The 17,323-nt window shown below is 43.4% G+C and overlaps 1 protein-coding gene across 1 annotated transcript in view; it reads right to left on the bottom strand.

Moving 5' to 3' along the window:
* Positions 1-17,323, bottom strand: part of TNN (tenascin N) — an 81,854-nt gene that overhangs the window by 19,847 nt on the left and 44,684 nt on the right. Inside the window, exons 10-15 of the mRNA XM_011981426.1 lie at positions 11,588-11,854; positions 9,969-10,232; positions 5,450-5,713; positions 2,954-3,084; positions 1,883-2,015; positions 1,301-1,452 (exon numbers count right to left, since the gene is read on the bottom strand). Of these exons, the coding sequence (XP_011836816.1) occupies positions 1,301-1,452; positions 1,883-2,015; positions 2,954-3,084; positions 5,450-5,713; positions 9,969-10,232; positions 11,588-11,854 (1,211 nt within the window). The remainder of the gene's footprint in view (positions 1-1,300; positions 1,453-1,882; positions 2,016-2,953; positions 3,085-5,449; positions 5,714-9,968; positions 10,233-11,587; positions 11,855-17,323) is intronic.

Raw genomic sequence — 17,323 nt, 5'->3', positions numbered from 1 at the left:
ATCAGATTGCAACCCTCAAAAGCAGCTCATCATATAATTGGATCAGGCTGCTGCAATCAAAGAAGCTGCCATGTGGTTTAGGCAGACAATGGCCCGAGAGAATAAAACGTCTACACAGAAGAGGGACAATTAGAGCATTGCCCAAGTTTCCGTCTTTCAGGCTTTAGTCTTTCCAATCAAAACCTCAAAGGCCTTGTTACTGTACTATGGAGCCAAGGTACAGAACTTGGACAACAGACTCCAGTTCAGAGGACTGAACTCCCCAGACAGGCTATGCATTTGCATTTTGGATGACCTGAGATGAACTCACTGAGAAGACCAATGAGTTAGGAGGCTGGAGTCTTGAAATCTGGTCCCAGCTTTGTCATTCTTGTATGACTTAGGTCAAGCACTTCTTTCTGTGGGCCTCACTGTCCCTATCTGTAAAATAGGAAAAACAATCCTCTCTTACTTACTCTAAAGCTGTTGTGTGAGGGTCATGTGTTCAAAGTGCTTTGAAGAAGGTAAAATATAGGTAATACATACATATAAGGCATTACTAGATGATGATCAACCCACAAGCCTTCTAGGACAGGGAATAAGTACTAGGCTCTATCCTTACAGTGGGTTGGTGTCAGAGGCGTTTGAACCAGAGCCATCTTGAGTGAGTGCTAAGACAATGGGGCTGGGACTTGCTGGGCTGCGTTCCCAGAAAGTTAGGTATTCCGAGCCTCCAGATGTTTATGGTTAAGGGAACAGATTGACAGTGTTTACTAAACAGACCCAGACTTAGGAATGTCCTGATATCCTGATATCTTGAGAACAGAAGCACTCCTAATTTTGCTTTAAATATAATAATATTGATTCTTGCAAAATACAGTAATTAAGAAAATTAATCCTCTATCACAAACCCTTGTAACAGAGCACATCTCCTCAAGATCTTTTTAAATCCTATATATAAACAAGTATCGTACCTAGGGTGCATGCATTCCTCCTTACTTTCAGAAACACCCTACTCTGTCTATGGAGTAGCTGTACTTTCACCACTTTACTTTCTTAATAAACCTGCTTTTGCTTTGCACTGTGGACTCGCCCCGAATTCTTTCTTGAATCCAAGAACCTTCTCTTGGGATGTGGATGGGGACTGCTTTCCTGTAACATTGGGATCTCTCTAAAAACAGCAACAAGCCACCAAAACTCCTCTCTTCCATGGGTGGAGAAGAAATAGGGCTCCAAACACTCTGTGGAGCATCCATGACCGGCATCCTGGGCTGAGAAGCAAGGCCCTACGCAGAGCTCCCCAGGGTTCTGCGTGACTCACAATCCAGCCACCTCCATCCGTGTCCATGTCGCAGTACACCTGCAGGGGCCGGCTGGCATCGCCGTGCAGGTAGATGGTGTACAGACCACTGGCGGCATTGCTGTTCTGCTGAACCTGACTGCAGTCCGAAGGGTGTGGGAAACGGGCACCAACTGGGAGCCAAGCAGAGAGAGTATTGTTAGGAGCTGGGCAAGGAGGAAAGAGGTGGAGTTTCTCCCTATGTTAAGGCAACTTATTTTGTTTGGAAATCATTTTGTAACTTCCTACTTTAGCTTTTTCCAACTCTTCACTCATATCTTATTTTTCTCTTCAACTCCCCAAATGCACCAGGAAAAAGTCAAGTTCACATCACCTCCTCCCCCAACTCAACTGCCCCACAAAATAACACTCTCTTTCACTCCTCTCTTTAGCCTCCCCATTGTGGGATGGATTTCTTTTGAACACATAACTCCATTTCCACTTCCCCATGCCTAGAGAAATCAATAGTTCTGCATCCACTTGCTCCTCCCTGGACTGCTTTGCTAGCCTCTCCAATGCCGGTTCTCACTGCATGGTCGTTCAGAGCACAGGATTCCACATTACCTGTGGAGAGGGTGGTGGATACATTTCTGCTCCGGAGACCACCCTTAAAGGCAACAAGGGAGACAGGGTAGGTGGCACCTTGCTCCAGGCCTTGCAACTCAAACCTCTGGTCTTCTCGTCCCAGCTGTATCTCCTACCAAACAAGGCAGATAATAGACAGCTAGTGACTCAGTTTATCACCCACTAGCACCCTAGGTGTCAACAGCATTCCCGGGTACTAATGACAGAAGCTCTCTGAGGGCACAGTCTTTTGTCTCTCTGAAGCCTCAGTGGCAGCCCAGAATCACAGTGGGTCCCAGCCACTTCTCTGGAGAGCCATGACATGGAGAGTCAGCACCACTGGGAGCATCAGCTGAGAGCCAGTACCCAGGACTGCAGCTTCAGGATTACCGGCCAAGTTTCTGGGATACTTTGGCCTTCAGATACACACAGGGGCTCTAACTACAGCCATCGCTGGCAGCAACAGGCTGGCAATGCCGGGCTAAGAAGAAATTAATAGGGGAGGTGAAACTGGCCACTGATATCTGAGACAAGGAGATAGTTGGTATTTCAATAAACTTCCTTCTGAACCGGTCTTACTTCCTCTATAAACATAGGGCTAATCTTCCTAGTGGTGCTGTCATAAGCACTAATTAAGATAACAAATAAACCTAAGTGTCCTTCCTGTTTTTCCTTCCTCCCTTCTTTCTTCATTGGCAAGGAGGGAGAATAATAATTTTCCATTGGGACAGGTTTTGAAAATTTGCTGGCCTTCAGATTCTAAGGAGAGCTATAACCCTTGAAATAAGGGTTAATCAATTCGTTCGATAAATATGTATCAAACACCTACCATGTGCTAAGCACTGTCCTATGCACTTTAGATATGGTGATAAATGAAACAAACATAGAGCTTACATTTATTAAGGAAGACTAACCATAAACAAAATAACCCGGAGCAGATGTACAAGCAGCAATGTGATCAATAAAGATCAGCAAGCTGCCATGAGGCCAGCAAATGAGCGGATTGGCCCAAGTTAGTTGCTTCACACAGAAGAGAAGGCACCAGGAGAAAAGACAAGGAATCCCCCGTACCTTAACTGTGCCATCTGGGAACTGGTAGGTCAGAATGTAGCCATGGATCTGAGCAGAGGGGGGTGTCCAGGTCAATACGCCACCAGACTGCGTTACAGCAGATGGACGAAGGTTTCTGGGAGGGTCAATTTCTGTATGTAGAAAGTCAGGTAATTGTTATTACTAAGATACAACTGAGGCAAGGTAATTTTTGAGATACCAGTTTATATTTTCCCCTTTCAAACCCTCCCATTTCTCCTCCTTCTTTCAAGCAGTTTGCAGACTCTCTTCCTCCCTGCCACAGGGCCTTTCTGACCTTTGTTTCTAAAAGTACAGACCCATTAGAGACAAGAAGAACAGGGCATTGGGTGGGTCCCAGAGGAAGGGAAAGAGAAAGAAAGAAAGAGAGAGAGAGAGAGAGAGAGAAGGAAGGCAGGAAGGAAGGAAGGAAGGAAGGAAGGGAGGGAGGGAGGGAGGGAAGGAAGGAAGGAGAGAAAGGAGGAAAGAGAGAAAGGGAGAAAGGGAGAAGGAAAGAGAAAGAAAGAAAGAAGAAAGAAAAAGAAAGAAAGAAAGAAAGAAAGAAAGAAAGAAAGAAAGAAAGAAAGAAAGAGAGAGAAAGAAAGAGAAGGAAGGAAGGAAAAGAGAAGAAAGGAAGAGGTTGGGGAGGGAGGAGGGAAAGAGAAGGGATGTAGGAAAAGCAGAGCTTTTCTTCAATGTACTTCCTCACTCAAACACTAGAGGGAAAGCAAGTGTGTAAGCAAGTGTGGGTAAGCAAGTGTGCACTGTAGACCAGGAAAACGAAAGCTCAGTAAAAATACTAGTCAACATCATAACTGGTCAGAAGGCTCTTTTTTTTTAACCAAAGAAGATATGAATGGAAATTTCTCTTTTGAAAAAGCATTATCACAGAAGGTTATTTTAATTTAGAACTTCCCAAAAAGACGCCTCCAGGCTATTTTCTACCCAGTAGCATTTCAGCTGAGAACTGAATTGCAGTATTTTAATAGAAATCAGACAGCTGTTGTTTTGAATTAGTATGTTTTGACAAATTTTGAGTTTCTGTAATATCAACTTGGTTTGATTTTCTAAAGCATAACATCTGGCATGGATTTTATTCTAGTCGTCTCACAGAAAAACTGAATTTCCTGATTTCATAATCAAGGCAAAACTGTGGCTATTTTAATATCTTAAGCAATCTCCTGCCACCTCTTTGCCCACCACCCCCTGGTTATGGACTAGAGACGTATGTCTTAGTTACTTTCACATTTCTATGGAGCAGGAAAATAAGAATTTTTTTTATTGCTGTCTTCAAAAATGGCGACGGTGAAACCAAGAGAAGATAAAGAAGAAAGAGGAGAAGAAAGGAATAAGGGAGAAAGGAACAGAGAAAGGAAGGGGAGAAGGAGGTAGGAAGTGGGAAAAAGGGAAGGAGGGAGAACTGGCTACTGGTTGCATCTGGAGAGCAACACTGCGTACTAGGGAGTCCAGGACAAAGAGAAGACTTGTTTGTTTGCTTGTTCTTGAGATGGAGTCTCGCTCTTGTTGCCCAGGCTGGAGTGCAATGGTGCAATCTTGGCTCACTGAAACCTCCTCCTCCTGGGTTCAAGCAATTCTCCTGTCTCAGCGTCCCAAGTAGCTGGGATTACAGGCACCTGCCACCACACCTGGCTAATTTTTGTATTTTTAGTAGAGACAGGGTTTCTCCATGTTGGTTAGGCTAGTCTCAAACTCCTGGCCTCAGATGATCCGCCCACCTCGATCTCCCAAAGTGCTGGGATTACAGGCATGAGCCTCCGTGCCCAGCCATTTTTTTTTTTTAACACATCTCTGTTTAGTTTGAAAATATTTACTACAAGCATATATTACTTTTTAGATTAAAAACGCAAGTTAATTTTAACTAATAAAGATCATAGAGAAATTCAAGACATCTCTAGGTCCTGTGGCAACATTTGGTGCATTCAACCATGGATGGAATGGACAGACCTTGCCCGCACTGCCTGAAGAGGCCCACAGACCTCAAGGTGGGCACAGTGCTGTCTTCCAAGTGCTTTTGGGTTCTGACCTTCCTGATGCTCCGCCAAGACCAGAGGCCCCATCACACACACAAAATACATGCAGTTCAGGTGCCTTTTCTCATCAACTGAGGATGGAAAGGAGAAAGATGCACCCCCTTTGCCTCCATTGTGGAAGATGGAAACAGAAGAGGCTCCTGCCTCTATCTTCTCCCAACTGCAGCTAAGGCCCAACCATTTTCTCCATAGCAAGTGTAGAGAGTCTGAGCGCTGGGCCAGGTGGAGGAGGGGTGAGGGAGGCCGCCTTTGACACCAGCACTCCCTCTACACTCTCTTAGCTGCGCTGTTGGGTCAACTTAATTATCTCAAAGACATAAAAAAGGAACCACTGTGAAGAATGCCCTCAGGTAAAGCAACCACCCTCCTGCTCCCTTCCCCAGCCCATGGAGGAAGGTTCTCTCCTGGTAAGTGTGAGGGGTTCCCCTGGCCTGGTCCCTCTCAGTACCTGTCTGGGCCTTGGTGTCGGTCTTCTTGCTCTCCTGGTCCCCCTTCTGGGCCCACACGTGCACCATGTACTCCATGCCCGGTCTCAGGCCCGTCAGGACGGTGCTGCTGTGCTCCTTCCCCACCGGAACCTCCCTGGTCTCTCCATCCGCAGAGGTGTAGCGCACCACATACTTGTCAATCGTGGCCTGCACCGGGTCCCAGGAGACAGTGGCCATATTCTCTGTCACCCGGTCAGTCACCAGGTTTTTGGGGCTGTCAATTTCTTTTTAAAAGGATTTAGAAAAGGCTGAACTTTAGAACAAAGGAGGGCATCCCATCTTACCACCCCATCACCAGGCGCTCTCCATCATGTTATCATTAGTAACGGTAGAATTCTACTTAAAACACCAGTCAAAGGCCCCTGGTCTCCATTTCCAAGGAAACAAACCACTGGACATAAAACTGGAAGGAATCAGATCTTCTCCCAGTTTTTATATGTAAAAAATTTCTGTCCTTGTAATTCTCACCAAAATAACAATAAAACTTGCTAAGCAATAAGACGAGCCACCAAAACTGCTGTGGATATAACCTCTTTTCTGATCTCCCTGGTATCTAGTTACTTTGAGAGCCGAGGTCATATCCTCCAACCTTTCTGACTTATAAAACAGGAGGAAAATGCAGGCCCAGGGAAATGGAGGGTACAGGCTAAGTTCCTGTTGACATCTTATGTTAAAGCCAAGACTCTTCACTCTGAATTTTGGGCCCTCCCACCCTCTCAAGGACTTTGCTGCGGATCTGCCCTTTGTCTCCTGTGTCATCAATCTCTTCTTCTCTGTCATCAGACCCAGACAAGCAAGGTCTAGAATCCCCCATCCTCCCCCATATCATTCCATTTCTCTGCAACTCTAAACTGACAGATTGTCTCAAGAGAAATGTCTACATACCCAACTTCACTGCTTACTCTCCAATCAATTGTGTTTGCATCTTTCTATGCCACACAACTAAATCTGCTAGTCTAAGTCACCAACAACATCTGTATTGCCACCTCTAATGGATACTTGCCTTTCTCAACTTTACACTGCTTCTGGGTGGCATTTGGCAGAGCTGATCCATGCCCTCCTTCTTGAAACACTCTCAACCCTCAGCTTCCGTGACTACACACTCCCTTGATTTTCCTAACTCACTGGCTCTTCTTCAGTTGTTTGTCAGCAACCTTCAAACACTGGAGCACCCAAAGCTCCCTTTCTTTGTTGTTTGCTTTGTTTTGTTTTGTTGATACAGAGTCTCGCTCTTTCACCCAAGCTGGAGAGCAGTGGTGCCATGATAGCCCACTGCAGCCTTGACCTCCCAGGCTCAAACAATCCTCCCACCTCAGCCTCCTGAGTACCTGGGAATACAGGTGCATGCCACCACACTCAGCCAATTTTTTTATTTTTTTTTTGTAAAGATAGGATTTCACCAGGCTGGTCTTAAATTCCTGAGCTCAAGCAATTCACCTACCTTGGCCTCCCAAAATTCTGGGATTACAGGTGAGAGCCACTGCACCTGTCCCAAAGCTCCCTCTTTTCCTCTCTTTGCTTTTCCGCCTAGGTGACCTCACTCATGTCCGTGGCTTTAAATACCAACTAGATGCTAATCGCTCCACAATATCTATTAATTCTGAGCCCCTCACTAGTTTATACAACTGCATCTCCACCACAGTGCCTGGCCTGTATTAGACACTCAATACATATTTATGTAATCAATAAATGAATCACTCAACTAACAAGGAATCTCACAAGTATCTTGAACTTAAATATTTAAAAGTCTTCATGTTCCTCCCCAAACTTTTTATTTCTCAGTCTCCCCTCTCAAGAAATGGTAGTTCAATCTCCCATGTTGCTCAAATAAATAACACAAGTCATACCTGAGTCATTTTCTTCCTACCTCAAATCTATCAACAGGTATTATCATCCATACCTCAAAAATATATTCCAGACATCCCCTCTTCTCTATTCCTTTTGCCATCACACTTATCTAGACAATCAGCATTTTGCACCCAGACTTTTCTAGCAGCTTCTCTACGAATCTCCCCACTTCTATCCTTATCATTTTATCCATTTATTCTCCTCACTGTGGCCTGGAAAGTGTTTTTTAAATGAACACTGCATCATATCACTCTTCTAATATTAATAAACATAGCCCACTTTGTCCTCTAAGCACCACACGGTCCTGGCTGACCTGCCCCTGCTCCTCCCACCTCATCTCAGACTACTTGCTCTCCCACCCACTATGCTCCAGCAAAACCAGCCTCTTTTCATTTTCCAATCATCCCCGGTACTGTTCCAGCTGAGGGACATCACACATACTCTTCCCTCTGCCAGAAATGGCTAGTTTTCGCCAACATCCATTCTCCCCCTTCTTCTGTAAGCATACTCACTGTCCAACAGATCTCTCTGCAATGATGAAAGTATTCTATGATCGGCACAGTCTGATACTGTAGCCATTAGTCACATGTGGCTACTGACCATTTGAAATGTGGCTAATCCAAATAAGAAAATTTTTTATTTTAATTATTTTTAATTAATTAAAATTTAGGCTGGGCATGGTGACCCATGCCTGTAATCCCAGCAGTTTGGGAAGCCGAGGCAGGAGGATCACTTGAGCCCAGGAGTTCAATATAGTGAGACCCCATCTCTAAAAATAATTAAAAATTAGCTAGGCTTAGTGGCATGTGCCCATGGTCCCAGTTACTTGGGAAGCTGAGGTGGGAGGATGGCTTGAGCCCAGGAGGTCAAGCCTGCAGTGAACAGTGATAACACCACTGTACTCTAGCCTAGCTAACAGAAAGAGAGCCTGTCTCTGAAAATAAAATAAAAATAAAAATAATTTTAATAGCCACATGTAGCTAGCAGCTGCTGTGTTGGACAGGACAGCATAACTGAAGTAAAGCTGGGCACAGGGCCATCCAGCTAAAGACCTCATTTCCTAGCCTTTTGTGCAGTGAGGTCTGTCTGGGACCTGGCAATGGAACATGAGAAGGGCTGATGTGTACAATGTCCCAGTGATGCCCTGACCTTCAGCATGCCTCTTCCCACTGGCTACAATGCAGACAGGGTGGTGACCAGGTAAAGGAGGGCAACTTGCTAGGGATGACTAAGCAACAATCACAGAAGCAGCCTGGGTGTCCTGGATGAGGAGCGACCGTATCAGCCCTGGCCATTCTTCAGAGAGGAATACACTCCTTTCCTGCTGAAGCAACTGTTGTTTGAGTGTTTCTGTCAATGTATAGCAATAGCATAGCAATCCTATTACTACTCACCCTTCCCATCTACAAGACATCCTTACCCTGTAATTCTCTATACCTATACCATGTTCATCTCCTTCACAGAATTTAGCACAATTTACAGGTTTAAATGTGTTTTCTTATTTATTGTCTATCTTCACACTAGACTTCAAGAGAGTAGAGATATTTGTTTTGTTCGCCACTGTGTTCCCCAGGCCTGGCACTTAGACGATACTCACTAAAAGTCAGTTGCCTACTGCAAGGAAACAGGGCTCCAGCGCCCAGGTGAATACTTGCTCCTTTCTATTACACAGCGTCTATTCGGTCAAACCTACACAAAATAGCTTGCCACAAAACAGGTTTTTAATCAGTGGTTTTAAGAATTTTATATTGGTTTTACATTATTTTCTACAATTGTCTATAGCTGAGAGACACAATGATTGAAAACACAGGCTTTGGAAAGAGTTCTAAGACATTCGTGGGAAAAGACATTCGTGGGACTGCTCCCACTGGGTCCAGTACTGTAGTTTTTCAGACACGCTTGAACCAGAGCTCTCCATCTTGAACAGGAACTGGGTCAAATAAGGGTGAAACCTACTGGGCTGCATTCCCAGACAGTTAAGGCATTCTACGCCACAGGATGAGACAGGAGGTCGGCACAAGATACAGGTCATAAAGACCTTGCTGATAAAACAGGCTGCAGTAAAGAAGGCAGCCAAGACCCACCAAAACCAAGATGGCAATGAGAGTGACCTCTGGTCATCCTGACTACTATACTCCCACCAGCGCTATGACAGTTTACAAATGCCATGACAATGTCAGAAAGTCACCCTGTATGGTCTAATAAGGGGAGGTATGAATAATCCACCTCTTGTTTAGCATATCATCAAGAAATAACCATAAAAATGGACAACCAGAAGCCCTCGGGGCTGCGCTGCCTATGGCTAGTAGCCACTCTTTGATTCCTTTACTTTCCTAATAACTTGTTTTCACTTTACTCTATGGACTCACCCTGAACTCTTTCTTCCATGAGATCCAAGAACCCTTTCTAAGCGTCTGGATTGGGACCTTTTTCCTGTATCCTGTAACACTTTGTTCTTTCTTTAGGTGAATGAAAGTTTTTGTTTTGTTTTTTGTTTTTTACAGCAAACTCTCCTAAAACACTTTGCAGCCCTGCAGTTACAGATGCCAAAAGCAGCTGCATCACCACTCAGCTGCAATAGATCAACCTGCATTAACTACCCCGGTTTGCTCTTCTCTTCACTCCTATTACCTGTCTGAGCCTTGGTGTCAGCCTTCTTGCTCTCCTGGTTCCCCTTCTGGGCCCACACGTGCACCGTGTACTCCACGCCCGGCCTCAGGCCCGTCAGGATGGTGCTGCTCTGCTCCTTCCCCACTGGAACCTCCCTGGTCTCTCCATTGGCAGATGTGTAGCGCACCACATACCTGTCAATGGTGGCCTGCACCAGGTCCCAGGAGACAGTGGCTGTATTCTCTGTCACCCGGTCAGTGACCAGGTTTTTGGGGCTGTCAATGTCTGGAAAAAAAAAATGCTGATCAATATGCACTATGAACAGGTCCCAGAGTGCAGAAACTCATGACCATTTTGCGTGGGGTGAAACCCTTTCATGTTTTATGGGGTTTCCGCCTCATATGCTCTTGTTTCGTTTTTAGCTGTTTCATGGACATCATCTTCTCCCCCGAGATACACCTGGCTCCTCAAGTAGAAAGCAAAATAGATCAGAACCTGAAAATCCAGGCTGTTACCTCTACCAAGTCTTTAGCAAAACAAATCTTTTATTCATCTAGAAAGGGTATATCAAGCCCCAACTCTATGCACGAAATGTTCTAGACAGTGTGCAGAATCCAGAGTTGGGAAATACATGGTCTCTGCTCACAAGGAACTAACAATTTTGTGTCTGGCATCATGTCAGTAAAGACCTCCTATTTCATACTAGAAGATTCTAAAAGCCACCCCTAAATGTAAGCCCCTAGAGGAAAAGGGCAGCATCCTATTCTCCTGCGTTCCCAGTGCCTAGTAGTGGGCAGGACACATGGAAAGTACTTACTATATATTATTAAATAAATCAGCAAAAAGTAAAACCCTGGGTGAATACTCTCTAGTATATCATAGATTCACTCATCATGCTGGTTTGCTGATTAAATCACTGTAGAAAATATGGTTAGATATCGCTTCCACTAAAATAAGAATATAACGCAAGACCTGTCCTTATACTCAAAACTCTGGCCAACGTATACTCTGCTGTTCCACAGAGGGGAACATGCTCTTTTCTTGTTTAAGCAACAGTTATTTGGTTGTTCTGGTCATGTGTATCCTATTGCTATTTACGCATCCTATCTGAGAAACATCACTACTTCATTATTCTCTACACCTACACCGTGTCATCTCCTTCATAGAACTTAGCATAATTTCTAGTTATAAATTTGTTTTATAGTTATAATATGATTCATTTGTCATAAACCAAATGATATACATCTCCTTGCTATGGCAGATGCGATGTCTACATTCTTAAAGTCAAATTTTCAGTATACTATTGACAAAATTTGATTTTCATTTTCTGTTCCCACTCACAGACTCACTAAGAGACCCTTGATACTGTCTACGGCAAAAGATCCATGTAATCAGAAGAGGAGCTGATGGACATGACCATGTAATCATAGCTTGGAGACTGCCATGTGGCCCTGACTTGCAAGGAAACTAGTTAAAGGAAAATGAGGGATGGTGTGTGTAATCTGTTATGAAAGGATGGACGCCATCCCACTCTTCCATTAATCATTGATTTCTGCCAATGTCAGAGAAGGAAAACAAAACTTGTCATCCATTGACTTAGCATGAAAGCTCTTATATTCCCAAAGAACAATGCTCCTTACCTGTCTGGGCCTTGGTGTCAGCCTTCTTGCTCTCCTGGGCCCCCTTCTGGGCCCACACGTGCACCGTGTACTCCACACCAGGCCTCAGGCCTGTCAGGACAGTGCTGTTCTGCTCCTTCCCCACCGGAACCTCCCTGGTCTCTCCGTCCTTGGCAGAGGTGTAGCGCACCACATACCTGTCAATAGTGGCCTGCACTGGGTCCCAGGAGACAGTGGCCATATTCTCTGTCACCCAGTCAGTCACCAGGTTTTGGGGGCTGTCAATGTCTGAAAAAAAAATTGCTGATCAATAAACACTATTAACAGGTAGCAAAGAGTGAGATCTGGGCATTTCACTTGTGGTGAGGCAGTTTCCTGTTCTTATGGTTTCTCCATATCACATGCTAGTTTTCAGTTATTTCATGGATGTAGACCTTATCCCCACAGCTGGATTCTTGGATTTTCAATAAAGCAGCACAGGAGAGTGGTATGAGTACTAAATCCAAAGTCAGAAGAACTGGGTTCTAGTTCCAGCCCAGAGAGGCAGAGTAGAGGTGCAGGGTGGAGCCAGGTTACTAGCAATCTAATCCCAGCTCTGCCATCTGCCAGCTGTGGCTCTGGACAGTTCAGTTGCTGCTGGCTGGGCCTCAGCTTCTTCATCTGTAAAATCTGAGGTTTGGGTTTGATAAACTTTTAAGATTCCTTCAAGCATGAATATTCCATGCATGTAACTAATTTCATAACTTACTAACTTGTTTTTGTGACTTTGGGCAAATTGCTTTACTTTACTTCTGTATTTGTTAAAAGTGGTTGTCAGTGATTATTGCACATACCACACTCTGAGTAGCTCTGTAAACCAAGAGAAAAAAATGTTATGTAGCAAAGGGCTTTGAAAATGTTAAAGTATTACAGTGTTTACCACTCTGAAGCCACAGAATATTTACTCTATAATTTAAAACGTAATTAAGGGCAAACCTACCTCTCTGCCTCAATTTTCTCCACAAGAGAAAAAAAGGCAGGGAAAAATAATATTAGTACATATTCTACAGAATTATTGTGAGTATTATATGAGTTAATAACATGTTTCCTAGTGTGATGTCAGCAAGATGGCCGATTAGAAATCCCTGACACTCATTTTCTGCACAAAAACAACTACAACAAAGAATAAACAACAATATTTTTTAAAAAACTAAAGGAGAGTGCAGGATTATATCAAAGGAGAAACAGAAACTCTGGTAAGCACAGAAACTCAGGATAGCCAGATAGAGAACAGAAGGAAACCCTGGGATCCCAGCACTCCATTGCCCAGCTAAGAGCAGCTGGAAACCAGGAAGAACTTCTCCCTACAGCAAAAGGTAAGCAAGAAGATCCCAGTAGCCTCTATCAGCACCTTGTACACCTACCATCATCACCATTGGGATCTCCTACAGCTCTCACAGGCACTAAGCCCAGCTGAGGGAGCTGCCTACAGGCACACAACTATGCTCCTTAGAGATGGAGCCAATACTGTGCCCCATCCTCTGTGGCCTGCATGGCTACTGTGCTACACCGTCTTGGCATCTTGGAACCGGGACTACTGTTGGAATGTGTCTTGCTCTGGGGGTGAGTAGCCATTCACCCCTTCATCCCTGAGGGTAAACTGCTGCTGAGACACCACCACTCAGTGACCTGACATCTCTAAGCAGAGCTGTGAGCAACTGTTACACCTTTTCCCATGGGGCCAAGCAGCAGTGGAACCACTCCACATCCCCATCCCCTACCCACTCATTCCAGAGCTGAAGCTGTACCCTCTTCCCTAGAGAATCAGTACTTTGGTAAAACAGCTCCACCCACTCCACCCAGCTCTCACACTAGGCAGCACCCTACCCATAGGGGCCTAAGCCGAAATTGCACTAGTTTCAGTTCCTAAGTGAACAATGCTTTTGGCAGAGCCCTATATCCCAGGACAATGGTGTTGAGGCTATCTAGAATAGTCACATCCCTCAGGACTGAACTGGAGTGGCACATTGCCTGCTGGGGAATCAGTGCCTCAGCCAAGCTGAGCAGCTGTATGTCCTAGGGCTGTGCTGACATAGTATCCTAGGTCCCAGGGAAATACAGCAGTGGCTGGCTGAGACACCCCACCTTACTGGCCAGACAGCTCTAGTATTCTGCTTCTTTAGAGCTGGAGTAGGCCCCTTGAGTCTGAGCTCCTGAGACACCCTTCTCCCAGGGAGTAGAGTCATTGCTGTGCTGCTCCCTGCCCTGGTACAGCCCAAAAAACAGTGTGCTTGATTATTTTGGGGAGCTTGCTGCTGCTGCATCTGGCCTCACAGAGACTGGGATACTGTCAAGTCCCACCATTGCAGAGTCTAGAATCACCACTACAGAATTCCTCACCCCTAGGGATCCAAGTTGCCACTGAGCTCTATTGGTGCAGTTTCCCAAATTACAGCAATTACAGCCATATCTTGCACTCTGGGTTCACACTTCCAGAGCCCTTCTTTCTCTTCCAAGTTAAACCAGGGCTGCACCCTGCCCACCAGGGGTAGAATTACAGTTACAACCTGACCCCCTGAAGCCAAGCTGATAGGCACCATGGGCAACCTATATCCAGCCCTGACACAGAGACCACTCTGCATCCCAAGACTGAATGCCACTATAGGTTCACAAGACCCTGAGCCTAAGTAAGAACTTGCCCCACAGTTGCTTTGAGCACCTGTACTTGAAATCCAGTGCCTTGGCAGCTGCTTCTATGCCATGTCAGACCTGACACCAAGAGAGAGCCCTTCAGCTAAGTCTTCCCATTATGGGGAAAATAAGAATAGAATAGCCCTTGCCACAACAGCCCTTGCCACCAAGGACATTAACAACCTATGCTGCCACCACCACTACCACAAACTTCTGTAGTCTAGGCCACTGATATGTTCATAGTTATTGCTGATGTCAAACACAGTCAAAGAAGCTGCACAAAGACTATACCACTGAACTTACAAGAACCACCCTTCCCAACTGGCGCATTAAAATTCAACCAAGGTAAAAGTATTTCTCTAAGAAAGTCACTCTAGAAAGTCTGGAAGAAGCAATTGTTCAACCAGACACACAGACCTCAATGCAGGGACACAGGGAACATGAAGAAAGCAAGAAAATATGACACCACCAAAGGAACATAATAACTCTCTAGAAACAGACCCCAATTAAAAAGAAATCAATACATTGTCAGAAAAGGAATTCAAAATAATAATCTTAAGGAAACTTAATGAAATTCAAAAAATACAGATAGACAATTTGATGAAATCAGAAAAATAATACATGATATGAATGAGAAATTCAATGAAGAAATAGATATCACAAAAAAGAAACACAGCTAACAAATTCAAAGAATGAAATTTAAAAATATAATGAAGAGTTTCAACAGCAGATTTGATCTAGCAGATAAAAGGAATCGCTGAACTTGAAGATAAATTGTTTGACATTACCCAGTGAGAGGAAAAAAGAAATAAAAATGAAAAAGAGTAAAGAAGGCCTACAAAACCTATGGGACACTATTAAGTGAATAAATATTCATATTATAGGAGCTCCAGAAAGAAAAAAGATGTAAAAAGGTATAGAAAACCTACTTAATGAAATAATAGCTGAAAACATCCCAAGTCTGGGGAGAGATATGAATATTCAGATCCAGGAAGCTCAAGTCCCTAAATAGATCCAACCCAAAAAAGGTGCTTCCTGAAGTATATTATAGTCAAGTTGTCAATAGTCAAAGACAAAGAGAAAATTCTCAAAACAGTAAAAGAAAAGTGTTAGGTCACATATAAGGGAATTCCCCTTAGACTAACCATAAATTTCTCAGCAGAAATCTTATAGACCAGGAGAGAAAGCGATGATATAGTCCATGTATCTGAAAGGGGTGAAAAAAACTGTCAACTGAGAATACCACACCCAACAAGTCTATTCTTCAGAATGAGGGAGAAACAAAGTCTTTCCTAGAAAAGCAAAAACTGAGGGAACCCATCACCACTAAACTGGCTCTACAAGAAATGCTCAAGGGAGTCCTACATCTGGAAGCAAAAAGATGATAATCACAATCATGAGAACATAGAAAAGTATAAACTCACTGGCAGAGCAGATGTACAAAGGAGAGAGAAAAGGATCAAGCCTCAATACTACAAAAACCTACCAAACCACAATAATAAACAATAATAGAAGAAGAAATTAACAAAGGATATACAAAATAATCTAGAAAACAATTTACAAATGACAAGAGTCACTCCCGTCCTATCAATAATAACCTTGAATGTAAATGGATTAAATTCCCCACTTAAAAGATAGACTGGCTGAGGCCGGGTACAGGGTTCATGCCTGTAATCCCAGCACTTTGGGAGGCTGAGGCAGGCTGATCACTTGAAGGTCAAGAGTTTGAGACCAGCCTAGCCAACATGGTGAAATCCCATCTCTACTAAAAATACACACACAGAAAAAAATTAGCCAGACGTGGTGGCACATGCCTATAGTTCCAGCTACTTGAGGGGTTGAGGTGGAAGAATCACTTGAACCTGAGAGGCAGAGGTTGCAGTGAGCCGAGATTACACCACTGCATTCCAGCCTGGGCAACAGAGTGAGGCTTTGCCTTAAAAAAAAAAAAAAAAAAAGATAGACTGGCTGAATGGATCTTTAAAAAATGACCCACTTGTGTGCTACCTACAAGAATCTTCCTTCACCTGTGGAAACACATATAGATGCAAAGTGAAGGGACGGAAAAAGATATTCCATGTAAACAGAAACAGAAACCAAAAGCAAACAGAAGTAGCTATGCTTACATGAGATTAAACAGATTTTTTAAGTCAAAAGTATAAAAAGAGGCAAAGGAGGTTATTATGTAAAGAAAAAGAGATCAATTCAGCAAGAGGATACAAGTGAGATTTATCCCAGGGATGCAAGAATAGCTCAACATATACAAATCAATAAATGTGACACATCACAAACAGAATGAAGAATAAAAATACCATTTCAACAGAATGAAGAATAAAAAGATCATCTCAACAGATGTAAAAAGCATTTGATAAAATTCAACAATGTTTCATGATAAAAACCCTCAACAAGCTAGATATAAAAGAAGCATACCTCAACACGCTAAAGTCCATATAAGACAAAGCCACAGCTAACAATACACTGATTGGGGAAAAACTGAAAGCTTTTCTCTAAGAACCAGAACAAGACAAGGATGACCACTCTTACCACTCTTATTCAACATAGTACTGGCAGTCCTAGCCAGAGCAATTAGGCAACAGAAAAGAATAAAGAGCATCCAAAATGAAAAAGAGGAAGCCAAATTGTCCCTGTTTGCAGATAACATGATCTTATATACAGAAAACCCTAAAAAGCTCTACCAAAACACTCTTAGAACTGATAAATTCAATAAAGTTTCATGATACAAAATTAACATGTAAAAATCAGTAGTGTTTCTATACACCAGCAATGAACTAGCAAAAAAAAAAAAATCAAAGAAGCAATCCCTTTCACAATAGCTACTTTTAAAAACACACCCATAAATAAATTTAACCAAAGAGGTGAAAGATCTCTACAAGGAAAAACTATGAAACACTGATGAAAGAAATTGAAGATGTCACCAAAAAATGGAAATACATCCTATGTTCATGAATGGGAAGAATATTGTAAAAATAACTGTACTACCAAAAGCAATCTATAGATTCAATGCAATCTGTATCAAAATTATCAATGACATTCTTTAGAAAAAACAATTCTTTTTTTTTTTTTTTT

The sequence above is a fragment of the Mandrillus leucophaeus genome, unplaced genomic scaffold (assembly GCF_000951045.1).
Source record: "Mandrillus leucophaeus isolate KB7577 unplaced genomic scaffold, Mleu.le_1.0 Scaffold226, whole genome shotgun sequence".
In the NCBI taxonomy this organism is placed as follows: domain Eukaryota; kingdom Metazoa; phylum Chordata; class Mammalia; order Primates; family Cercopithecidae; genus Mandrillus; species Mandrillus leucophaeus.
This window is presented reverse-complemented; position numbering and strand designations above follow the sequence as displayed.